This window comes from Takifugu flavidus, chromosome 13, assembly GCF_003711565.1.
Source record: "Takifugu flavidus isolate HTHZ2018 chromosome 13, ASM371156v2, whole genome shotgun sequence".
In the NCBI taxonomy this organism is placed as follows: Eukaryota; Metazoa; Chordata; class Actinopteri; order Tetraodontiformes; family Tetraodontidae; genus Takifugu; species Takifugu flavidus.
The window spans coordinates 6,735,909-6,760,115 of record NC_079532.1 but is presented as its reverse complement, the minus strand read 5'-3'; the positions used below and the strand labels follow the sequence as shown (position 1 = coordinate 6,760,115).

Here is a 24,207-nt window from a genome sequence, read left to right as displayed (position 1 = left end):
CTTGAACATTTGGATTTATGAAGACATCTTATACACCCACTCCATGACAAACAAACATTAGGTCATGAATAAATTTAAGGTTTGTGGGAGTTTTGATGCTGAGCTCTGCTCGTCCCACACAGTCAAAAACACAAGTCCTCTGGGAGTCACTGCGGTTACCAGCTAGCATGTTTTATTTTTATTTTAATGCGGCGTGTCAGCCACTCGGATGACAAACACCATCCCAGACAGGCCTGAGTGAGACAGCAGGAAGTCATGCCCCTCTGTGCACACTCATCTCAAACTTGTTTGTCATCATCAAGGCTTCTAAAAGCATCGAGTCCACAACATGAAAGGATTATTTTTCCGTGTCTGCTGCGTTTGTTAGCCACATGTTTTGGTTCATAGCTACCACAAACCTCTTGCTGTTTGCCAAAACACAAATTTAAACCTAATAATATTAAAAATGCTGTTTTTATTGAAAATCTCTGTTCTCCTGGTGCTGTTTATAGTTTCCAGATGACTTTAGCATCTTAGCTGAACTATTTGTTGCTTATATATTATGTTTCTATGAGAAGAAAAGGAAGATAAAAAGCCTTTTACCAATAGAATCGATTCATAACCTTGAAAAGTGTTTTTTTAGTTTTATATCGGCTCCTGAAATGCAACAAAGATCAGATTAAGCGTAATGTTTTTTCCCTTGTATTGGCAATAGTTCTAACCATAATTGTGTAGTTTAATTTGTTTCATTTTGTGCAAAACTGTGCTCTAAATGCAATAATGATGGATTAATAAAATTAAACAACAAAAACCAAAACAATAATAGTTCAGTTCACTTACATGATTTGTTGCAAGCCTGTTCTCTCAATACAGCTTATTTGAGGAAGCATTTTTAGCTAAATGTTGTTAAATTGGCTACTGGGCAATTATGCAAAATTGGAGAATAAAATATCCTCAAAGTAATTCTGCAATTCTCATCTATGTCCAGTAGGGGGCACTGTGTTTTTACCCACTTGAAAGAATGTGGAATCTGTATTAAAGGGTTACTTTTCATTTTTGTGTGTCTTTTTTCCACATTGTTGTTACACGATAAAACATTGTCTCGCCACTAAAGTATCAGTTTGTAACCTTGAAAAATTATTATTATTATTAAGCTTCACGGTTTTACTTCCGCCTTGCGGGGACCTAAGAGTGGGACACGCCTTCTATGTGACGTTTAGGAACGGTTGCTCAATGTCGGAAAGTCCAACTTTGCTACTCTTTAATAGAAATCTACATTAATTTCAAACTAAAAATCGAACTAAGTATATAGTAGTATGGCCTCTGTAAAATGTTAAACAATGCCATCGATCTGCTGATAGCTTATTTTTGTCTGTATATCCTCGAAAAAAAATGAGTAATTCGGTAACTTCCGCTACCTACATTCGCAACCTCAGCTACAGTATAAGGCGACAACTGTCAGGTATTTTGGATCCTCAAGAGAGTTGGAAAGAGATTATTATCTCCATCCGGAAGCCGAATGGGGATTTTAGATATTCTCAACATCAAGTGAGGTAAGAGAGATGGCGATAGTTTGGTAGATAAACTCGTGATTGCTCTCTAACTGTTTGTTTGTAGGAGATTTGCAGGTCTGGTTGCGCAGGGTAAAAGCCCCACGGAGGAGCTGCTGGCTGACTGGGGCACCAGCAACTGCACAGTGGGAGAACTGGTGGACATTCTGAAGAGCCACAAGTTACTGGCTGCCGCTGCCATTGTGCTGCCTGGTATGATCCAGATAACCACAGCCATGCAAATTGCTTTTAATTGTAGTGAGTACGCGTGGCTCTTTGATGGTGCATACGTCATTTTTGGGAGACACAAACATATGTTTGATTTGAAAGATGCCGTCCCAGCAGAAGCACAGCAGCCAGACCCTCCATCAGCAGAAACATACAGCGCTCTTCCAACCAGACTGCTGGACAACAAAGGGACGCAGACAGTTCCCAGCTCTGCTCCAACCCAGATTCAGCTGGACAGTTGTGATCCAGAACCCACAAGTGAGCCCTCACAGAGAAACACATGCTTTCATGTGTCCCAATGGAGGGAATGTTCACAGACATATCCCCCTCTAGGTTTCTCCAGTATCTCCTACAACGATCTGATTAAGATCACGGACGGCTTTAATGACCGTCCCGTATCGGAGGGTGGCTGCAGGCTGGGGGAGGGAGGCTTCGGCACCGTCTACAAAGGCGTCCTGAACCATAAACTGGTTGCGGTGAAAAAGCTCATTCCGGTAAGTGACAAGTGTTTTCTGTCTCCCACTTTGGAGTTTTGTGACAGCGAATGGGATGTCATTCAGGTGGAGGACATGTCCCTGGAGGACCTACAAATCCAGTTCCACCAGGAGATCCAAACTCTGACAGTGTAGGTTTTTATCATCTCTCCGTCCTCCTTTTGAGGGACTCATTGTAACAATAGCAGGTTTCTAATGTGCTTTATAATCTGCAGGTTACAACATGAGAACTTGGTGGACATGGTTGGATTCTCCTGTGATGGACAGTACCCGTGTGTGATCTACCCTCTAATGTCCAACGGGTCTCTGCTGGACCGATTGGCCTGCTTGGTAAGCCCCATCTGGCTACAGATGCCAGCTTTGGTTGCAGATTTACTTTCACTGCCTTCCTGCCGTTACCTTAGGAAGGCACTCCTCCGTTGTCATGGAAACAGAGGTGTTTGATAGCTGAAGGGACAGCGAGCGGTTTGGAGTTCGTACACAGGAACCACCACGTCCACAGAGATGTAAAAAGGTAACTGAATGTTCTCTGCTGTACCTTTGATATTTTTAAAGGCATCATTTTGCGTTTGAGGACTTTCTTGGATTTTTATAAATACTTTTTTAGGGTTTTGCACATTTATAAAATACAACTGAATCATTTTGTGTTTTGTTTAGCGCAAATATCCTGTTAGATGAAAAACTGGTGGCAAAAATCTCCGACTTCGGGTTGACCAGAGCGTCTCCCAAGGGGACGTCCACAACCATGAAGACAGAGAGGATTGTGGGTACCTGTGCGTACATGGCCCCTGAGGCCCTGAGGGGACAGGTCACGCCTAAATCTGATATCTTCAGTTTTGGAGTGGTAGGTTGACAGAACGCGGAACATATCAGACAGTATTTGACCTTGTAAAGCGCGCGTGACCTTTCAGGAGACGGGCTTATTACACCACGGTGGTAAGACTAAAGCTAGGGTGTGCTGCTTAATGAGGTTATTTTGAATGAGCCCATCTCTCTGCGACCCACAGGTGCTGTTAGAAATACTGTCTGGACTTCCTCCAGTCGATGAAAACCACGATCCGCAGTTCTTGGTAAGAACCCGACTCAAACAAAGAGGCGTTCACTGCCGATCTGTCAAGTTAGACTTCATTAGTCGGGCTTGTTTCGAGTTCTTTTTTTTTCTTCCCTCTCCCGAGATGGAGGTGCCTTCTGCGATAGAGGACGAAGACGAGGAGCTGACCTTTGAGGGCTTCTTGGACACAAAGATGGAGGACGTGAAGCTGGGCCAGGCTGAGAGCGTCTACACATTGGCCTGCAGCTGCCTCCAGGACAGGAAAAACCAGCGGCCGGTCAGCAAACAGGTGTGGCGAGGAAGAACACACGTGTGGACTTGGGACCGAAGGGCATCCCATAATGCATTCCAGCTCAGCCAGCGTGGACTAAGCTCGGGCTTTGAACAAACCGCGTTACTTTTGTTCTGACATCAGCTTTCCTCTCGCTGCAGGTTCTGTTGGAGCTGAGCAGCGTTGTCAAAAGCATTTCACTGGAGCAGCAGTGACCCCCGTCCCACCCCCCCCAACCCGACGACACAATAAAACACATGATTTAAATATTTTATTTTTTCATTAAAAGAAAGATCTGTAAGAAAACAAATAAGACCGACAGGACTTTTTTTTTGTTGTTTTTTAACCTCCATTGTAATGACACTATGAGCACAAAGGGACTTCCCCTTTAAGATGAGGTGGGTTTAGTAGTTTGCCCAATATCAGATCGGCAGATGTGGCCACACTGAGATCAAGGTACTCCAAGTTTTCCCTTTCTAAGGGTTCCGCCTTTTAAAGGAACCAGCAACGTTTGAGCAGCTTCCCGGTGAAATATGAGATGTACTGGTGGTTTCTGGGTATTTCTGGAAGCCCGGTTCTTTTCCTCACCGACACCAAATCACAACAGACTGGACCGTTGTTTCCCATAGAGCATCACACGGCTACAATATGTACATTTACAGCACTTGCATAGAAAAATAAGTTTCTCAGCAGATGATTTTCTTTTTCTCCATGTAAACCACAGTTATATCAAAAGAAGTCAAATTTGTTTCCCCCCGTGGTTATAAAATGCAGAATGAATGGATCGACACGGGTGGGCTGAGTTTATATTTAGCTTCGGAGCACCGTGCGCAGACAGGAGACGGACGTGGAACACGTAAAGACGAAACCACAGCGTGACACAGACTTAAGGAATGCAGGTTAAGAGTTTAAGAATGTCGACTAAAACCGGGGGACTTTCATCAAATTGGCGCGAGTTCACGTTAGTCGCGGTTTTGTTTTTTTAACATCTCGGGGTGGCGACGGTTTTCAAAGCCCCGCCTCCGAAAGGCTAAAACGTTAACGTGTACTGATGGACAGAATTCTGCGTCCATTCGGCGAGCTACAAATGGAAACACGCAGGTGCGGCGTTGCTCAGTTGTCCTTGGCGTGCATAGTTACGTCTCTTGTGAACTTGGTGGCAATTTGAAGTTATTCTTTTAAACGGGCGTGTTGAATATGAAGTCCTCCCCCAGGGGCGGAGCCAGTGGTCGGGTGCTTTAATCTCTCCTCCTCCGCTGGGCGCGTGATGCGGCGGCCGCCCCTCTTCCCCGCGGGGCCCTTGGGCTTGGCGAAGGCCTGCTTGTGCGCGTGCTGCTTGGGATGCACCTCGTCGTACAAGAGGTCGGAGGTCAGCTCGTCGCCCTCGTCAATCTCCATCTGTGAAACATCAAAGAACAGGGTGAAGATCAAAGAACCGGCTCATTATGAACAGCTTAGATCGAGGGGGCTGATTAGCTGCTTAACTTCCTGAAAATGAGAGGAAATTCATCGGAATCCTTCCGAGGATCGCCCAAGCTCTCTTCCACGCAACACTTGATCTTTGATTTCTGCTCAGTTTTACCTTTTTATCGATGGGAAGCTTGAGCTCGCCCTCCACCCAGTCCACCAAATGGTTTTTACAGCTGGAATACAACATCCTGTCTTTGATGCTGCAACTGTAGCCAGGCATAGAATAGATGAAGACTGGAGAGAGTTTAGAGGAAGTTAATCTGAGTCACCTAATCACAGCCTGTATTCAATCCTGCCTGTGGTAACCGTGCACGGCCACACGCCATCGGCTCACCTGTGGACTGCAGGTAGTCGCCTTCATGGGAGTGTTTGTAGAGGAAGAAGTGGTAGCGTGGGGAATCCTTGGGGATCCTCTTCGGCAGGTCTTTGACCTCTGTTGGCTCAGTGCTGCACACGTGGATCAATTCCTGGTCGGCGTCGATTTGCTTTGAAGCGGGAGATGAAAGGTTATCACAGAGTTGTTGATTTGCATGTGGGTAGAACGCGCCATAAACCAATGCCTGAACAACGGCGGGGAGGAGACGGGCGTTCGCAGATGGGCGACACGCTCCGAATCGGCTGTTGTTTTTACGCTAAATGACACCATTGAGGGATAAAAGGAACAAAGGGGACCGAGGGAGAGCTGGGTTAGCGCCACAATGATTCCTTTGTCCACCGATCGTGTGACACGAAGCCACGGAATATCAATGAGAAGATCAACACCTTGTTTTGGAGATCGAGCGGCTTGTGCCAACGCGTGAACGACTCCGGACCTTCTCGGCCAGCGAAGGATGACAAACAGACGCTCATTAAACAGAAATCCGCCTCCATAGGTGACTCTGCAGGGACTCACCAGCTGCACATAGTTGATAATTTTGTCTTTGTAGCGTTTGAGTGCAGCAACAGCGTCTCTGTGGAGGGGGAAGGCCACTCCCTGCAGAGTCTGGTGCTTGGAGTCCACGCTGATGTCCGTCTGCACCTGAACACACCACAAACGAGCGTTTGGATTTCTTTTAGATCGACGTGATGAGCGAGACCGTTATATTCTCAGAGACACAATGAAACATGTACAATTATACAAATACACTTCTGTGGTACATTCACCCCCTATATGGCGTCTGCTGGGCCTAGAACACACATACAGAGAGGCTCACGTTTGTTTACAGAACCTCACATTTCTCCAGAGGAACAATTATATAAAAGACTTTGAGACTGTTAGAGTAATGATATTTGTAATAATCACACTTGCATCAGGTGACTCAGGGCCCCTGGTGAAACACAGAAATGGCAGCACTGGGGGATTAAACTGATGATCGAGTCTATTTTTAGATCCCCGTTCCCTCAAAACAAAATGCCGTGCAAACACGGCTGAGCCCTCGATGGCGCCGCCGCGCATACAAAGCAGTCTCCCGACTCTTTCATCCATCTGTTTGGTAAAAGGCGGACATCTTCCGATGCACAGCCATGCTAAATATTTAAAAGCCTCTTTTTCTCCCATCTAAGCTGCAGATTAATGTTACTGCCCTGCAACAGCTGGGCCAGATGAAGCAGAGGCCGCGTGTCTGTACCTCACTGAGTTTAATCTGCTTCAGTTCCTCTTCTGCAGCGGTGAGGGGCAGCGGCGCCGCCTGAGACGCCAGGAACTTTCTGTAGCCGCTGAGACACATCTCATCCTGGCACAAAAACAGCACAAGGCAATTATAGGCCACCTAAACAGACATGAGCGCTGATGTCATATCCTGTTTTCTGTTGTGGGACCGGTGACACTAACCTTTGAGGTTGCAAAGATCTCATTCTTGAGGTGCCCTCCTCCAAACTCCTTCTTCAGCGTGGCTCTGGTAGCAGCGTACAGCATTTTATTCCGCACCTTGTGAAACCATCAAAGAAAGTTACCAACGTATCGATTTGCTGCCATTCTGACAGTCGATGCAGCGACAAAACAAGGAAAATAACAGTTAAGAAGTATATTTCTGTTTTGTTATAGGCTGCAGAATGCATTTGCAACGTCCAGACGTGTCTCGGCCTGTTCCACTGGGCCCATAACGCAGGAATTTTAAGCTCTGCACTAACGCAGGAAGTGAATGTAAGGCCAGTGTTTCAGAACATTTATGGTTTCAGCAGTGGGAACATTATTCTTCTTCCTTTTGCTACAGAAAGGTTGGATTTTTTTTTGCAGCAAATGACTGAGATTTAGTGAGGCGGAAGGACCAATGTTTAGATTTTAGAGGGTTGGTCAGGATGTAATGAATGTTTTCTACACTTTTTCCACTTAAGTACAAGTCTGGAGTTTGGATTTGGCCGCCCCACCCAGCTGACCCTCAAAGCAAACGTAAGCAAAGCTGCTCATTAAAATCAGCTCGGCGTGCTTACACTCGCGTGGTCCGGCGACCAGGCCAGGAAGACCCACTCATATCCCTGATTGTTGGTGGAATCCAGCCGGTACAGTATGTAGCAGGGCACATCATCATCAAGGAGGGGCAGCACAAGGCGATCGTACTCTTGGTCCCATGCTTGTGATGATTCCCTGAAGGAGCCCACACTCAGCTGCTCTGCAATACAACACGTGAGTGACAAGTTTCAGCCGCGGAGTCGCATCGACGAACCATCGGGAAAGGAAACCGGGGCGCCACTTACCCTCCTCGATGATTATTTTTAAGGCTCGGTACTGCTCTCCACTCCTGGCATTAGCGAAGAGGTCCTTCACATCGTTCCCCGCTGGAAAAATAGGGGACATTTCAATTTAGTCATCGTTACATCAGAAAGCAGCCACAGACACACGGACGCTTCATTACTCCCAATTCACGATCTTTGACACTGAAATCGCTGATATCAGTGACATTTAGGCCAATCAATTGGTTCCATGGTATTGATTTTGCACTAGGTTAATTATTTATAATCTTGAATGATTGCTTTTAAATACAATATCACCTTTTAGTGATTATTACGACTAACATAAGTGCAGACTCACCAATGTTCAACTCTTAATCCTTTATAGAAGAATAAATTGTTAATGTGGGCAGATTTTATGCATTTTACAGACATGTTTTGTGCGTCTTAAACAGAAAAGTGAGTATTCTGCTTGTTTTCACACAAATCTAAAAGAATAATCCCGAGAATATAGGAGGTAACAAAAGTGTGTTCACTCATTTCAACATGACAAACAACATAGCTGGGACGTGCTGTGGTTTTACTGGAGTCTTTTGAGAGGAACAATGTGGAGAACAGTCTGAATACCGGTCGATCTACCCAGCCAAGAGTTTCTGGAATTGCCCATCAATTCAATGGGTTGAACTAGCTTCAGCAAATTTAATCCTTGAGCCAAGAATCAAAGTGTTGCAGGCTAATGTCGCATTTTGGGACACACCGAAGATTCGAGGTGATGTGGAAAAGGGTTCATCCGTTGACTAACAAGCCCGAGATTTTGTGCCATAAATCTAAAAGTGACCAAATAAGGCACCGCTGATCACACATTACGAGGGCTCGGCTGTAGCTAGCAGTGGCTAGCTAACTTGACGCTAGCTTCTCATTGCATGAACTGTTGCGGCGACTAAAACGTCGTTTTACCAATACGGGAAAATGCACACGAACTGGAGACACCAAAGCCAAACAAATGCAGCTACCTTGAATACCCGTTTGATGAGACATTGTGGTTTTCGTCGGACAGATGGTTCGGTGCAGCTGATCAGGCGAAACCAGGGCAGAGAAGCAGGAAGTGAACTACAGCGGCAGGACACGCCCACAATGTGTCGTCACAACATCAGAACTCACATGACGTTGTCAAATCACACCAGAAGTCAGGTTAAGCTTTAACATAGTCGAATAAATATCTGAATATGAGGGTTATGTCCAATATACAGCCAGTCGATGTATCGATGGTCAGGATTGATTCCCACAGATTTACGTAACAGAAATAAGAATCATAATGTTGACAATGTCAGGCGTTTGCTCCTTTTGGCTGCCATGTATTAGCTTCTGTGGTGTTGATGTAGGCAGGAGAACCTTTTCAACTTTCAATTTTTTTTAGCAAGTTTAAAATAGTATACTTCATGTAGGACACGAACATTATTGTTAAAATACTTTAAATACCGTAAAAACTGATTTTTTTTTTACCTGGGCAGCGGCTTTGAATACAGTACATTTCATTCGACTTCCTCTTATTCTGAAAGGGGGCGGAAGTGGTGCATGTGAACTCTCTCCAACTTGACATTAAAGTGAAACGCTGTGTTAAAAGCCAAATCTATTCGTGCAGCGCGCTATCTCCATCCTTTGTACAGCATCCTCGTCACAATAACAGCTCAAAAGCTGAACCGTCTGTCGGGAACCTGCTGACGAGGCACGTCGCGCCTGAACTACCGTTGGTGCGGTCTAACACGATGGCAGCAGACTTCGGGGGTGGCCCCCGGTGTGCGTACACTACAGGTCGGCTGGACAAACCCCTCCTCAACCATCCCACGCCATCATGTCGTGTCTGGGGTCATCAGAGCGTCGGTGCCAGCTTGATGGGACAGGAGAGGGGCTCCGGCTGAAGGCAGGTGCGTCGATCGTTCTGCTCCCCCAGAGGTGCAGGCAGGTGGGAAGCATCGTCCCACATCTGCCCGGGCGCAGCGCAAGTTGTGTAACCAAATAATTCCAGCCCAGCCTGTTTTTCTTTCCTCTGGGGATTTGCGATGTGACGTTTTGTCGTCCGTAGGAGAGGATGCGCGTCCACTTTTGCGTCTCGCAGGTGCGCGTTTCTTAATTTTGCTGTAAATGTTCACATTACCAGGAGCACAGCTGATTTCAAGTTATAAGCAACACTGTTTACTGCATGGTGCACAGTTTCCTGGCTCCCAGGAGTGTGTGTTACACAAATACACAATCAACAGCTTTGCTGCAGCCAAGGTGACATAATGACCAAAGGATGCTGTTGAAATTTAATAGCCAGGTTGATACAGTGCACGCTCTATTTCTGAAGCCTCTGCATGCAGATTTTCTGCCCTGGGGTATTTTTAGGAGAGCTGTTGGAGAAGTTGAGACCACAGGGAGGGGTTCCGGGGTGGGTAGAGGGGTGTTGGGAGCTTCCTCAAGAGCTGCTTTGTGGGCTTTCAGGGCGAATCAGCCGACTAATCTTTCATTGGTCTGGGGGGGGGGGAGTGCACTGCAGACCGGCTGAGAGGATAAAGCTTTCAGGAGCCAGCGTTTTATTGCTGAGAGCTGAAATTCTTCTTTACTCAGGTATGACCCAGGGATGAGAGGGTGTTATATGACTTGGTGTTGGGCTGGGAAAACGGCTCGAGCTGAGAGATTATAGCGTTGGATCTATTTGTTCATGGGTGGAATGTCATGAACAGCCTTTTCCTGGTGATCTTTTCAGAATGAACGGTGAAGTGCGTCTTTACTGTTGTCAGGTTTCAGGGTAAAGCCAATCTGAACAAAGCCTTACTTATACTCCCACCACTAATCTGAGGGATTTTCAGATCTAATCTCTAATCTGGCTTGTTCATTATACAGCGTGACTGACAGAAACACTTTCTCTTTCACTTTCTCACAATGCCAGGTGTGTTGGGTGGGCTCAGCAGGATGGAAATAGATGCCCGCTTTCGCTATTACTTCCAGCACCCGTGGTCACGGCTCATCGTGGCGTACCTTGTGACCTTCTTCAACTTCCTCATCTTCGCCGAAGACCCCGTCTCACACAGCCAGACGGAGGCGCGCATGATCGTGGTGGGCAACTGCTTCTCCTTCCTCTTTAACAAGTACCCAGGCCTCGGGTGGAACATCCTGAAAGTGGTGTGTTGGATACTGGCCATCATCACCGGCCTGTTGGCCGGGAAGTTCATATTCCACCGCCAGCTCTTTGGTAAGTCACGTACACGATCATTCAGCAGTGATGATGGGGAAGCCTTCCTCCCTCCTTCTTACTCTCCTGGCTGTCACTAATCAAAGCATCCAGAAGCTCCAGAACCATGTTTCGCCTACCTTGTGTCGTTCGAGGCTAACGTAGCCGCTGGCTTTGCTCCTGTGATGTGGGGGTGACAACCTTTACCTCCCCATAAATCTTTCAGACTCCTCATATTTTGACTCAAATGACCAGAGATGTCAGCTGCCTTTGCTTGGATCATTTATTTATGTCAAATTCCAGAGTGAAAAAAGACCTTTATATGGTGTCTTGAGATTACCCTTTTGGCTGGTGTGCAGCACAGGTGCTGAGATAAAGTGTTGGAAACCAAACCAGCATGTCTGCAGCCCTAAACGTATCCATTTCCCCAATAAGCAAGCCCACCACCCAGTTTGAGACAGAGACCATCAACCAACTGTGGATTCTTCTTTACTGTCCAAGCGAAATCTGTTAAGAGAAAAGACAAAGATCCATTAAGACCACTCTCTCCCCCAGTGTGACGGCTGTGATAAACTTCCTCTCTGTTAAATAATCCTTTGATTCCTCTCAATCTGGATATTATTTTCCATCCTCATTGTACCATTATTAACTTGATATTAATGTCTGTGATTATAGGAGAGGTCTCGTTATCTGACTCTCTGGACTTTTCTGTCTCAACCCGGAAAAATGCCTCCAGATTATGTTTATGCTTCTGGGATGTATAAAATGCTCTATTGTGTGACCCGAAGAGACGCCACTCTAGACCTGGAATAGGCAGATTTCATCACTAATATCGTAAATCTGTGCTGCTTCAGCAGTTTTCTCACCAGTGATTGATCGTAAACAGCATCGTCGATGTGTCCTTTCCTAGATTTTAGTGGGCTGTCAGGGAGGTTTATCTGGATCATAGCCGAGTGCAGCTCACCCTGCATCCGGGTACTAATGCACGGCATAAACCATTGGGACCCATAGTGTGTGTTCACGTGCACAGAGTGTGTTGGAGAGGAAAGCTGTGAGGCTGGTATTAACCGATCATCCCAGCCAGGATACTGGTGTGATCTAGTATACTGCAGATCCATCACACTGGCCCACCTTCTGTCCCTCCCTGAGCTCTCTGGTTTGTGGTTTGAGGCAGCGATTCTCTCACTGCCGCCAATAGCAATAATTTCTGCAGATTTCTGATTTTTTATTCTCTTTTCATCATTTGCTGACCAGCTGTAAACCCGGCAGCACCAAGAGCCCGTTCAGCCTCCCTGATTTGGCGTTCAGTCCTCGGTGATGCTTTTCTCAGCTGCAGCTGCTCCATCTCACCCAGTTTTAGCGCCTTCCGTTCTTCCTCTGCCAGTCAGCCAGGATCCTTTCAAAGCCACTGACTACCTCCTCCTGGGGGGGCACAAAGAAAATAATGGTGCAGAGTTAGTAGAGCCGACTCGCCTGATGTCGTTTTATTAAGCAGTTTTGGGATGTGAGAGGCGACACCGACCTTTGTCTCAGGATTTAACTCTTTGAAGATTAATCCACTTCCAAACTCTTCCATCAGTTTGGCACGTGAAGACAAATACGGCATTCTCTCTCTCACCTGTTGAATTCAATATTGAGGAAAGTTAGTTTGAAACATATTCAGCCTTTTTCCCCCTTTTTTTGAACTTACTTTTAAACAACACACAAACACATGTATCCACAGGCTAGATGAGCATATTACAAAAGAAAATGGAGATTATCCAAGTATCAAATAATGACAGGTAATAATAAAATCAGTTCTGCAGTAATGTTGTTTATGATTGATGAAGGTCAGAACAAAGTTGATGACTAATTTATGCAGAAATGCAAGTAATACAAAAGGGTTCATATTACTTTTTCTAGGAGAAGTTAAATAGAAATAGCAATATAACCTAAACATGCCCCTCCAAATCCTTACCAAAATAAAAAGACAAAAATAGGACAAAGAAGTAAATATACAGGTAAAAGGAAGGAAAAAAGCGTCTTGGTGTTCTTACAGAAATCTGGACCGGGAACCAGCACAGATAGACCCACAGGTAGTACTCGCTACCGGGGAAACCCAGCCGGTACAGTATGTAGCACATTGCGTCATCGTCCAGGAGCGGCAGTACAGCACTTTCAATGTCTTGATCACCTGGCTGTGTGAATTCCTTGAAGGAGCCCACCCTCAGCTCATCTGCAATACATCATGGGAGTGAAGAAGGTTTCCACACTGGACTCACGTTGATCAGCCACCAGGAAAGGACACTGGGGCACCACTTACTTTCCTGAATGATGATTTTGATGACTCCATACTTGTCTCCATTAAAGAATTTAAAGAGGTCCTTCAACTCCACTGAAAGAAAAGGGACATTTTAATCTCATTTAGCCGACTGAATATAGGTCAGTGTCATTTGCTGCTGTAGACCAGTGGTTCCCAAACTGTTTCCAGCCCCCCCCATTTTGAGGTAAAACTAATATCACCCCCCCCCCCCCACTGGCAGATCTCAAGTAATTACGTTCTTTTGCAAACATGCAAAGCTTCACTCTTTTTATATTATTCTCAGTCTTTTTTTCTTATTCTTGACCTTTTGGAATCATGGGGGGGGGGTAAGTGCTGCATCCCATCTGCATATGGGTGAAGGCAGGGTACACCTCTGGATGAGACTCCAGTTTAGTATCTTGCTCAAGGGTACCTCGGTGGTGCTCTGAAAGTATCCTCCCACGACTACCAGAACACCTCCAAAGTTTTGTCCGCACCGGGGCTCGAACCAAGAACCTTCTGTTCCTCACTCCTCTCTGTCCCTACTCTCAGAGGAGTCCCCAAATCCGTGCACTGCTATGAACATACAGCTCAATATAATCTGATAATACTGCTAACTATTATTATAATAATATGCACAATTTATCACATGATTTATGTTATTATCTTTTCCAACCTTACAGGAAAAACTAGGGCTTATGGTCACCTTTTTAAACCATGTGTATCAACATTGGTGGCTTTCAGATCATAAATAACATACAAAAAAATGTGATCCTGCTAGACTTTAATGTCTATTCTTGAAGTCCTGCAGTGTGTTGTCCATGTCCTGCAAATTTGGTGCATTTATTTTGCTTTTAAAGTCTTATTTTATTAATTTATATATAAAATTTATATATATTTATATATGTACATGCTATTGTTGGCCCAGAGCCCTGTTGCCATTACACCTGAAACGCAAATTTTGGCACCGCGTGCTGTGCCGTCATCTTGTCACGTCCAATAGGATAGAGAGTACCGGGTTCCAGAGTGAAAATGGCACAATGGTGCAGATGATTGTGTAAGCATTGTGCGATGTGGTGTCCCAGTGTCCCGAGCTATGGGATATTAGGCCGGTGGGGTACTGTGACCTTAATGAAAAGGCACTAAGATGAAGGGAGATCCCCAATTCCATGATGGCGAGAGCCGGCTGTGTTGAAAGTGGTAGAAAAGTGGGATTTTTCTTGTCCTGTTTACTCCTAATTGGAACGTCAGTCAGGTATTTATGGTGAAACTCTGACAGCTGCATTGATACAGATACAACTGCAGCCTACAGCACCTTCACCCAGCAGGGTACAAGAGCCAGGAAGAGAAATCACTTCCTGTTTGGTGGCTTTGCAATTTGTGGACGGCGCGGATGCTTGTGCACTGCCTCACCCTGCTGCGCCCTGCCACCCCCCTCCCCTGGGGGGCAGCCCGTTCTCAAGCGTCTGGCAAGGAGGACGGGCTGTCAGGAGACGGCAGAACCACACCCGTCGTTCTCAACCAGCTACACCCTAAGAGAGCCCGTCCTCCCCCTGCTTAAGTGGCCTCCGCTCCTGCTGACCTCGTCATCAGCAATGATCAGACGCTCGACAAAACGCACATTTGCTCGCACACAGAAATACACAAACAAACAAAAACGCAGAGAACCCAAACTCAAATATTTGGGCTGCAGTCGTAACACTAAAAAGACACTTTACAATATCTGGGCGCTGACATGACGCTTCCTTCTCTGTGCATGAACCAACGCTCATCTTGCCACCAAATAACCAATCAGACAAATGCTCAAGAACTTTAGACTCCAAAGCCAAAGAAATGCAGCTACCTTGAACATCCATTCCTTCAAACATGATGGTTTTCTTCGGAGAGACGGGTCAGTGCAGCTGATCAAGGCGAAACCAGAGCAGAAATGCAGGAAGGGAACTACAGCGACAAGACACGCCCACATTGTATAGTTACCAACATCTGGACCAACGACATTCTCAAATCACACCACAAGTCAGGTAAAACTATTCAGATACGTGAGTATGATCACAGTAGCCAACAATCAGCCAATGTGTAGATTTTGATTGGAGGTCAGGTGTGAGTCCCAATTTCAACAGATAAGATTCATCATTTTGACAATGTCAGATCTGTCACATCTACCTCAGGTTCAAGTTGTGCAATCACAAGTTGTGCAATCACAAGTTGTGCAATTCCCTGACATTGATGTCAGGGAAACAAACAAGCTTAACTGGAATTATTTGATCCACTTCCAAGTCTCTTAGTCTTATTTATTCATATTGCCGTTCAGAGTACGAGGTGGATCGTGTGACAACCAAGAGAGGCCTCTCAAAGTCTTGACCGTGGGAGTGCGTTCGGCATTTTTGTGATTTCATCACTAATATCGTAAATCTGTGCCGCTTCAGCAGTTTTCTCACCAGTGATTGATCGTAAACAGCATCGCTGATGTGTCCTTTCCTAGATTTTAGTGGGCTGTCAGGGAGGTTTATCTGGATCAGAGCCGAGTGCAGCTCACCCTGCATCCAGGTACTAATGCACGGCATAAACCATTGGGACCCATAGTGTGTGTTCACGTGCACATGAACACATTGTTGGGCGCTGAGCATTGAAGAAAAAGGACAGAGTGTGTTGGAGAGGAAAGCTGTGAGGCTGGTATTAACTGCTTACATCACCCAGGCCAGGATACTGGTGTGAGCTAGAATAGATCCATCACACTGGCCCACCTTGTGTCCCTCCCTGAGCTGGGTTCTGATGCTGCCCAGCTCTCTGGGGTGCAGGCAGCAGTGGGAGCCCTTCAGGATGGAAGCGAGTGATTTATTTTTACCGCCTCGCAGGTCATTTCAGCAGTCCCTCCTAACAAACTGAACATGCTCGCTCTTTTTGCAAACACTTGAATCCCTCACTCACACACACTCTCTCTCTCACACACACACACACACACACACACAGAAATTAGCCCCAAATTCAGCCAACAGTTCTACTTTGAGACTGCGCCGTACCTCTTTCTTTCCTAGATATACTGTACGTGCACCGCTGCCTCCGGACCAGAACCCCCAGAAAGGCTCTCTGCTAATGTGTTCTTGTTCCATTAACTCATTTTGTCTGGATGACATCATATGTCAGGATAGATTGGGATCAATGAGAACATTTGGGGGTTTGGGAGCCACCTGTACTGTTCCATTCAGCCACCCAAGGCCGTGTGCAGCTTTGTGATCCGCCGTTCGTCACCTTCGCTGTTTTGACATCTGGAATCGACGTGCGTCCACTCCTGTGTTACAGGCGCATGCTCCTTTTTCTCCTGTATATACAGTATTCAATAAATTCCATGACCGAGGACAGGAGGGAATATATTGCTAATCTGTCCAGCCTCACTCTTACTTTAGTTTGCTGGGAGTTGAAACTCTACCAACGTGGTCAGAACTGAAGCCACTTCTTGGTTGAATGAGAACCTACAGTATATAGATGTGCTTTTACCGCCCGCATCCAAAAATCTTTCACAATTCTTATTGGCTGCAAACATTTGTCAGTTTTACAAGTTCCAGAGTGAAAAAAGACCTTAATATGGCATCTTCAGTGGACCACTTTTGACTGAAAAGGTGCCAAGCTTAAATCTCACGATAAACCAGCGTGTCTACAGCCATGAACTGATTCATTACTCATTTTAGTGCCCCCAAAAAGACGGAGATCCATTAAGACAGCCAGTTGAAGCACTCTCTCCCAGTATGACGTCTGTGATGGAATTCTCGTCTCCCCCTTGGACATTCTTGGTTTCTCTTCAATGGGCACACCTCTGTATTTCAACTCAAGTCTGGATATTATTGTACAATTATTGACTTGATTATAACATCTGCAATTATAGGAGAGGGCCCCGTACTCTGAATAAATAAAGATTCCACAGAGAAGTAAGTGATGGAATCTAAATATGCCTCCAAATTCAGGTTTATGCTTCTGGATCAGCCTTCAGATTTTGTGGAATGTCAAATATTGTAGTTTTTGTTTGAAGTTGTGTGACCACAAAAAGGTTTGACCTTGGAAGTATGTCCTGTATTTTTGTGATTTAAATAGATTTCAGTATCATTTTGTAATATTGGCCAATTCTGAAGCTGCCCAGCTCTCTGGTGAGCAGGTAGGATGAAGAGTGATTTATATACTGCCTTAAAAAGCAAGATTTCCACATTTAATGGTGATTCCTGCAGTCCTTCCATAATGAAGCAGCCAGTACACACAAATGTTCTCCGCTATTGTGTCTTTTCATAAATCTCATTCGGACCAGCTGAATGGGATCTCCTGACAGGTTATTCGGGGTTTTAGGAGCTACCTGTGCCTGTTTATTCAGCCACTCAAGGTTGTGTTCTGTTGAAAATTGCTGGTCACGTGACCTTTTCAGATCATCTTAAGATCAGTCTTTGCATTCAGAGATGAATCCACTTTAACACAAAGCTCTGACGGTAAAGTTGTATTTTTTTTAATTATTTTTTAATTCTTTCATCATTTGCTGACCGGCTGTAAACCCGACAGCACCAAGAGCCCGTTCAGCCTCCCTGATTTGGCGTTCAGTCCTCGGTGATGCTTTTCTCAGCTGCAGCTGCTCCATCTCGCCCAGTTTTAGCTCCTTCAGTTCCTCTTCTGCCAGTCAGCCAGGATCCTTTCAAAGCCACTGACTACCTCCTCCTGGGGGGGCACAAACAAAATAATGGTGCGGAGTTAGTAGAGCCGACTCGCCTGATGTCGTTTTATTAAGCAGTTTTGGGATGTGAGAGGCGACACCGACCATTGTCTCAGGACTGAACTCTCTGAAGATTAATCCACTTCCAAACTCTTCCATCAGTTTATCACGTGAAGCCGTATACGTCATTTTCTCTCTCACCTGTTGAATTCAATATTGAGGAAAGTTAGTTTGAAACATATTCAGCCTTTTTCCCCCTTTTTTTGAACTTACTTTTAAACAACACACAAACACACGTATCCACAGGCTAGATGAGCATATTACAAAAGAAAATGGAGATTATCCAAGTATCAAATAATGACAGGTAATAATAAAATCAGTTCTGCAGTAATGTTGTTTATGATTGATGAAGGTCAGAACAAAGTTGATGAGTAATTTATGCAGAAATGCAAGTAATACAAAAGGGTTCATATTACTTTTTCTAGGAGAAATTAAATAGAAATAGCAATATAACCTAAACATGCCCCTCCAAATCCTTACCAAAATAAAAAGACAAAAATAGGACAAAGAAGTAAATATACAGGTAAAAGGAAGGAAAAAAGCAAAGCTCCTCATTGTCTTGGTGTTCTTACAGGAGTCTGGACCGGGACCCAGCACAGATAGACCCACAGGTAGTCCCGGCTACCGGGGAAACCCAGCCGGTACAGTATGGAGCAGCTTGCGTCATCGTCCAGGAGCGGCAGTACAGCACTTTCAATGTCTTGATCACCTGGCTGTGTGAATTCCTTGAAGGAGCCCACCCTCAGCTCATCTGCAATACATCATGGGAGTGAAGAAGGTTTCCACACTGGACTCACGTTGATCAGCCACCAGGAACGGACACTGGGGCACCACTTACTTTCCTGAATGATGATTTTGATGACTCCATACTTGTCTCCATTAAAGAATTTAGCAAAGAGGTCCTTCAACTCCTGCCCCACTGAAAGAAAAGGGACATTTTAATCTCATTTAGCCGACTGAATATAGGTCAGTGTCATTTGCTGCTGTAGACCAGTGGTTCCCAAACTGTTTCCAGCCCCCCCCATTTTGAGGTAAAACTAATATCACCACCCCCCCCACTGGCAGATCTCAAGTAATTACGTTCTTTTGCAAACATGCAAAGCTTCACTCTTTTTATATTATTCTCAGTCTTTTTTCTTATTCTTGACCTTTTGGAATCATGGGGGGGGGGGGGGGGTAAGTGCTGCATTCTATCTGCATATGGGTGAAGGCAGGGTACACCTCTGGATGAGACTCCAGTTTAGTATCTTGCTCAAGGGTACCTCGGTGGTGCTCTGAAAGTATCCTCCCACGACTACCAGAACACCTCCAAAGTTTTGTCCGCACCGGGGCTCGAACCGAGAACCTTCTGTTCCTCACTCCTCTCTGTCCCTACTCTCAGAGGAGTCCCCAAATCCGTGCACTGCTATGAACATACAATCTGATAATACTGCTAACTATTATTATAATAATATGCACAATTTATCACATGATTTATGTTATTATCTTTTCCAACCTTACAGGAAAAACTAGGGCTTATGGTCACCTTTTTAAACCATGTGTATCAACATTGGTGGCTTTCAGATCATAAATAACATACAAAAAAATGTGATCCTGCTAGACTTTAATTATATATATATATATATATAATTTATATATATTTATATATGTACATGCTATTGTTGGCCCAGAGCCCTGTTGCCATTACACCTGTCATCTTGTCACGTCCAATAGGATAGAGAGTACCGGGTTCCAGAGTGAAAATGGCACAATGGTGCAGATGATTGTGTAAGCATTGTGCGATGTGGTGTCCCAGTGTCCCGAGCTATGGGATATTAGGCCGGTGGGGTACTGTGACCTTAATGAAAAGGCACTAAGATGAAGGGAGATCCCCAATTCCATGATGGCGAGAGCCGGCTGTGTTGAAAGTGGTAGAAAAGTGTGATTTTTCTTGTCCTATTTACTCTTAATTGGAACGTCAGTCAGGTATTTATGGTGAAACTCTGACAGCTGCATTGATACAGATACAACTGCAGCCTACAGCACCTTCACCCAGCAGGGTACAAGAGCCAGGAAGAGAATCACTTCCTGTTTGGTGGCTTTGCAATTTGTGGACGGCGCGGATGCTTGTGCACTGCCTCACCCTGCTGCGCCCTGCCACCCCCCTCCCCTGGGGTGGCAGCCCGTTCTCAAGCGTCTGGCAAGGAGGACGGGCTGTCAGGAGACGGCAGAACCACACCCGTCGTTCTCAACCAGCTACACCCTAAGAGAGCCCGTCCTCCCCCTGCTTAAGTGGCCTCCGCTCCTGCTGACCTCGTCATCAGCAATGATCAGACGCTCGACAAAACGCACATTTGCTCGCACACAGAAATACACAAACAAACAAAAACCCAGAGAACCCAAACTCAAATATTTGGGCTGCAGTCGTAACACTAAAAAGACACTTTACAATATCTGGGCGCTGACATGACGCTTCCTTCTCTGTGCATGAACCAACGCTCATCTTGCCACCAAATAACCAATCAGACAAATGCTCAAGAACTTTAGACTCCAAAGCCAAAGAAATGCAGCTACCTTGAACATCCATTCCTTCAAACATGATGGTTTTCTTCGGAGAGACGGGTCAGTGCAGCTGATCAAGGCGAAACCAGAGCAGAAATGCAGGAAGGGAACTACAGCGACAAGACACGCCCACATTGTATCGTTACCAACATCTGGACCAATGACATTCTCAAATCACACCACAAGTCAGGTAAAACTATTCAGATACGTGAGTATGATCACAGTAGCCAACAATCAGCCAATGTGTAGATTTTGATTGGAGGTCAGGTGTGAGTCCCAATTTCAACAGATAAGATTCATCATTTTGACAATGTCAGATCTGTCACATCTACCTCAGGTTCAAGTTGTGACAATCAAATAATTCCAGTTAAGCTTGTCTGTTTCCCTGACATCAATGTCAGGGTAACAAACAAGCTTAACTGGAATTATTTGATCCACTTCCAAGTCTCTTAGTCTTATTTATTCATATTGCCGTTCAGAGTACGAGGTGGATCGTGTGACAACCAAGAGAGGCCTCTCAAAGTCTTGACCGTGGGAGTGCGTTCGGCATTTTTGTGATTTCATCACTAATATCGTAAATCTGTGCTGCTTCAGCAGTTTTCTCACCAGTGATTGATCGTAAACAGCATCGCTGATGTGTCCTTTCCTAGATTTTAGTGGGCTGTCAGGGAGGTTTATCTGGATCAGAGCCGAGTGCAGCTCACCCTGCATCCAGGTACTAATGCACGGCATAAACCATTGGGACCCATAGTGTGTGTTCACGTGCACGAACACATTGTTGGGCGCTGAGCATTGAAGAAAAAGGACAGAGTGTGTTGGAGAGGAAAGCTGTGAGGCTGGTATTAACTGCTTACATCACCCAGGCCAGGATACTGGTGTGAGCTAGAATAGATCCATCACACTGGCCCACCTTGTGTCCCTCCCTGAGCTGGGTTCTGATGCTGCCCAGCTCTCTGGGGTGCAGGCAGCAGTGGGAGCCCTTCAGGATGGAAGCGAGTGATTTATTTTTACTGCCTCGCAGGTCATTTCAGCAGTCCCTCCTAACAAACTGAACATGCTCGCTCTTTTTGCAAACACTTGAATCCCTCACTCACACACTCTCTCTCTCACACACACACACACACACACACACACACAGAAATAGCCCCAAATTCAGCCAACAGTTCTACTTTGAGACTGCGCCGTACCTCTTTCTTTCCTAGATATACTGTACGTGCACCGCTGCCTCTGGACCAGAACCCCCAGAAAGGCTCTCTGCTAATGTGTTCTTGTTCCATTAACTCATTTTGTCTGGATGACATCATATGTCAGGATAGATTGGGATCAATGAGAACATTTGGGGGTTTGGGAGCCACCTGTACTGTTCCATTCAGCCACCCAAGGCCGTGTGCAGCTTTGTGAAAGCATCACTCTTTGAGTTATTCTCAGAATAAGTCCCCAAATTAGTGCACCTCTAGACACACATCATATGACCATACAGCTAATGATGATTATTATAGTATGCATAAACTATCACACATCTTGTGTCACATGTTTATAGTCGGACAGGAAAAAAAAAATAAAAACAAAAAAAAAACAGGCAACAGTCACTTTTATTAAACCAACATTGGCGGCTTTCAAACAAACAAAAAGCAACATTGTTCCTGCGAGACTGACGCCTACTCTTAAAACTCTGCACTCTTTAGCGGCTGCTGCAGATTTGTTGCATTTAATTGGACTCTAATTGGACCGAGGACGCGCTACTGCTGTGGAAGCGCGCACCACTCGGCCCAGAGCCCTGCTGTCGCTGCGAGTACCGGGTTCCAGAGAGGAAACAGCACAGTGGTGGAGATGGTCGTCTAATGTGGGGTACTGTGACCTTAATAAAAAGGCACCAAGATGAAGGGAGCGCTCCAGTTCCTTGGATGGTGAGAGCCAGCTGTCTTTAAAGTGGTAGAAAAGTTTCTCCTCTTTACTCCTAATTGGAACGTCAGCCAGCTGGAGCCTAGAGCACATCCAAACCAACAGGAAAATCCTATTTACTCCTAATTGGGACGCCACTCGGGTCCACGCCTGATGGTGTGCCTGGTGGAGAATCGCAGGTGTGGTGCTGCCGTCTCCTGTCTGCTCAAGTGGTCCCCGGTCCTGCTGTCCTCGTCCTCGTCCTTGCACCGATCACATGTCACTTCACGATATCTGGGCGCAGACTTGACGCTTGCTTCTCTGCGCATGAACTAACGTCCACCAAATACACAAGAACGGCACACATGGAAGCCAAAGAAAAGCAGTTACCCGGAAGAGCCATTTGTGCAAACATTGCGGTGTTGGTCGGACAGTGCAGCTGATCAGGTGAAGTGAACTGGGCCGAGGAAGCACCTCTGAGCTTTATACCAAACCCCTGCTGGCCGAACCTTGGTACTGCAAATATTGTGCAGGACACTCGCTGCCATTAGATACTCTGATGACCAAACTACATTACCCAGTGTGCACCAGTGCTGGCAGCACACCTGCCCCTTATTTTCACTCGTAAGGAGTCCTGTGAGTGAAGTGTGCTAGAAAACCTGTAAAGCAACATTTAGGGCTTATAACAGAACCTGATTCCAAACCAATCATTTGGGCCCAAAGTACTGGATTTAACAATGAATGGGGGATGTTTTAAAGTTGATTTATCCCCCGATTTTGTGATGAATGAGACCATTTCTGGTTTTTGGTGGTGCGCTCTCCAACGGAGACGCCAACAGCTTCTGGTTATTTAAAGATAGTTCTGGATGTTATCATGTGTTTGTATCAAAGCGCAGTTCAAGGGAGGTTTTCAGTCTGTATGAGCTCGAGATGAATCCACTTTAAAGAATCCCAAAGGTCCTGCTGGTAATTTCTGATTTTTGTTTCCTTTTTAGAATTTTCTCAAAGACCAGGAATCCTATACAACAACCATAATGCCTGCCCTCGTCAGTTTATTGTAGCACTCTTCTCTGCTACAGCTGCTACAGTAAACTTCTCATGGACCTTCTCTATAATGGAAACCTGAAATCCTCATTTCCCTCACATCCTGCTTTATTCCCCGTATTAATGTAATATATTCACCTCTCTCTCCAAGGCTTTGCTGCTCCTAAAAAGGTAAATTGAAGGGTAATTGTGAGTCAACAGAGTGCTGTTGTAACTGGATTAGGAGCTACTTTGCATGTTATTACCAGCATTTATATTCAGTCAAATACTGACGGCCCCTCTTAGCTCGGCTGATTTATTTATGTCTGCAGAATAGCAGCAAGGCATAAAGAAGAGACCGTGAAGCTCCGTGGATGGCCGTGCCAGCAGTGAGGAGCTTTTTAGATCGAAAAATGTTCATCTGCGGGATTATAGGGTGAATTATTCAGGCCGCTGGCGGTCCTCAGAACGTCAACATATATGCGAAAGCATTACAAAGCATCATTTGTTTTAGGACTAATGTAATAAACCAGCTAGCAAACAAGGACAGAAGCAGCTTGTTGAGCTGAAATGGATGATTCATTGGTCATGCCACAGTAATAAAATGGTAATGACACGAGAGGCCTCCTGGAACAGGTGAATTACAGACTCTGGCACAGTCCCAGATCTCCATGGCCCACTTTAGGTGCTGCGGCCTCCCCACGGAGCCACTTGTGTTGTCACTTCCCACCTGTGATTTATTATCCACACACTTAGTAGCTCCAGAATATTTACACACTGGAATCTGGCTGAAGTGCGGCTCCTTTGACCGACAGATGTGCGATGAATGGAGAC

The 24,207-nt window shown here is 45.5% G+C and overlaps 5 protein-coding genes across 11 annotated transcripts in view; 2 read left to right on the top strand and 3 right to left on the bottom strand.

Moving 5' to 3' along the window:
• The first annotated feature begins 1,180 nt into the window (after positions 1-1,180).
• On the top strand, positions 1,181-3,827 carry irak4 (interleukin-1 receptor-associated kinase 4). Of its 3 annotated transcripts, none has more exons than XM_057051706.1 (11): positions 1,181-1,532; positions 1,597-1,787; positions 1,860-2,015; positions 2,091-2,251; positions 2,318-2,382; positions 2,467-2,581; positions 2,656-2,765; positions 2,909-3,095; positions 3,259-3,321; positions 3,427-3,591; positions 3,735-3,827. In XM_057051706.1, exons 1-11 carry the CDS (start codon positions 1,372-1,374, stop codon positions 3,786-3,788), a joined length of 1,428 nt encoding a protein of 475 aa, XP_056907686.1. In that variant the 5' UTR covers positions 1,181-1,371; the 3' UTR covers positions 3,789-3,827. The 3 variants fall into 3 exon arrangements, with proteins under 3 accessions (XP_056907686.1, XP_056907687.1, XP_056907688.1); XM_057051707.1 differs by having other exon boundaries at positions 1,182-1,532; positions 1,597-1,742; XM_057051708.1 differs by having other exon boundaries at positions 1,190-1,527.
• Positions 3,828-3,829: 2 nt separating this feature from the next.
• LOC130536085 (twinfilin-1-like) lies at positions 3,830-9,240 on the bottom strand. Its single transcript, XM_057051709.1, has 10 exons — positions 9,193-9,240; positions 8,703-8,799; positions 7,717-7,797; positions 7,453-7,631; positions 6,854-6,949; positions 6,651-6,755; positions 5,936-6,061; positions 5,378-5,528; positions 5,156-5,277; positions 3,830-4,971 (listed from the first exon to the last, which is right to left on the bottom strand). The coding sequence occupies exons 1-10, from the start codon at positions 9,223-9,225 to the stop codon at positions 4,744-4,746; spliced, it is 1,218 nt and encodes a 405-aa protein (XP_056907689.1). The 5' UTR covers positions 9,226-9,240; the 3' UTR covers positions 3,830-4,743.
• A 61-nt stretch (positions 9,241-9,301) lies between these two features.
• The window catches only part of tmem117 (transmembrane protein 117), a 32,639-nt gene continuing 17,733 nt past the window's right edge, over positions 9,302-24,207 (top strand). The window contains exons 1-2 of one of the 4 annotated variants that reach the window (XM_057051702.1): positions 9,302-9,614; positions 10,619-10,921. In XM_057051702.1, the coding sequence (XP_056907682.1) occupies positions 9,542-9,614; positions 10,619-10,921 (376 nt within the window). In that variant the 5' untranslated portion in view covers positions 9,302-9,541. Of the gene's footprint in view, positions 9,615-9,656; positions 9,806-10,618; positions 10,922-24,207 lie in introns of those variants that run through there. The other 3 variants (XM_057051704.1, XM_057051703.1, XM_057051705.1) reach the window with 3 other exon arrangements.
• On the bottom strand, positions 11,166-15,788 carry LOC130536087 (twinfilin-1-like). The gene is made up of 6 exons (XM_057051711.1): positions 15,025-15,788; positions 13,203-13,274; positions 12,937-13,115; positions 12,423-12,518; positions 12,251-12,322; positions 11,166-11,407 (listed from the first exon to the last, which is right to left on the bottom strand). Exons 1-5 carry the CDS (start codon positions 15,047-15,049, stop codon positions 12,257-12,259), a joined length of 438 nt encoding a protein of 145 aa, XP_056907691.1. The 5' UTR covers positions 15,050-15,788; the 3' UTR covers positions 11,166-11,407; positions 12,251-12,256.
• Positions 17,646-21,560, bottom strand: LOC130536086 (twinfilin-1-like). Of its 2 annotated transcripts, none has more exons than XR_008953271.1 (5): positions 21,324-21,560; positions 18,767-18,847; positions 18,501-18,679; positions 17,974-18,069; positions 17,646-17,873 (listed from the first exon to the last, which is right to left on the bottom strand). XR_008953271.1 is itself a non-coding variant. In XM_057051710.1 (5 exons), the coding sequence occupies exons 1-5, from the start codon at positions 20,504-20,506 to the stop codon at positions 17,817-17,819; spliced, it is 438 nt and encodes a 145-aa protein (XP_056907690.1). In that variant the 5' UTR covers positions 20,507-20,630; the 3' UTR covers positions 17,646-17,816. The 2 variants fall into 2 exon arrangements, 1 of the variants encoding a protein (XP_056907690.1); XM_057051710.1 differs by lacking the exon at positions 21,324-21,560 and adding an exon at positions 20,482-20,630.

Bases quoted from the DNA above. Each gene is read 5' to 3' on its own strand.
- irak4 (XM_057051706.1), top strand. From the start codon at position 1,372: ATGAGTAATTCGGTAACTTCCGCTACCTACATTCGCAACCTCAGCTAC. The intron at 2,766-2,908 runs GTAACTGAATGT...TGTTTTGTTTAG, and splicing joins GTCCACAGAGATGTAAAAAG to CGCAAATATCCTGTTAGATG. The intron at 3,592-3,734 runs GTGTGGCGAGGA...CTCTCGCTGCAG, and splicing joins AGCGGCCGGTCAGCAAACAG to GTTCTGTTGGAGCTGAGCAG.
- LOC130536085 (XM_057051709.1), bottom strand. From the start codon at position 9,225: ATGAAATGTACTGTATTCAAAGCCGCTGCCCAG. The intron at 8,800-9,192 runs GTAAAAAAAAAA...CTGCCGCTGTAG, and splicing joins TATTCAAAGCCGCTGCCCAG to TTCACTTCCTGCTTCTCTGC. The intron at 6,950-7,452 runs GTAAGCACGCCG...TGGTTTCACAAG, and splicing joins GGTCGCCGGACCACGCGAGT to GTGCGGAATAAAATGCTGTA.
- LOC130536087 (XM_057051711.1), bottom strand. From the start codon at position 15,049: ATGTTTGAAGGAATGGATGTTCAAG. The intron at 12,519-12,936 runs GTAAGAACACCA...TGAATTCAACAG, and splicing joins GGTTCCCGGTCCAGATTTCT to GTGAGAGAGAGAATGCCGTA. The intron at 12,323-12,422 runs GTCGGTGTCGCC...GTGCCCCCCCAG, and splicing joins AGTTAAATCCTGAGACAAAG to GAGGAGGTAGTCAGTGGCTT.
- LOC130536086 (XM_057051710.1), bottom strand. From the start codon at position 20,506: ATGTTTGAAGGAATGGATGTTCAAG. The intron at 18,848-20,481 runs GTAGCTGCATTT...CTTTTCTTTCAG, and splicing joins TGAAGGAATGGATGTTCAAG to TGGGGCAGGAGTTGAAGGAC. The intron at 17,874-17,973 runs GTCGGTGTCGCC...GTGCCCCCCCAG, and splicing joins AGTTCAGTCCTGAGACAATG to GAGGAGGTAGTCAGTGGCTT.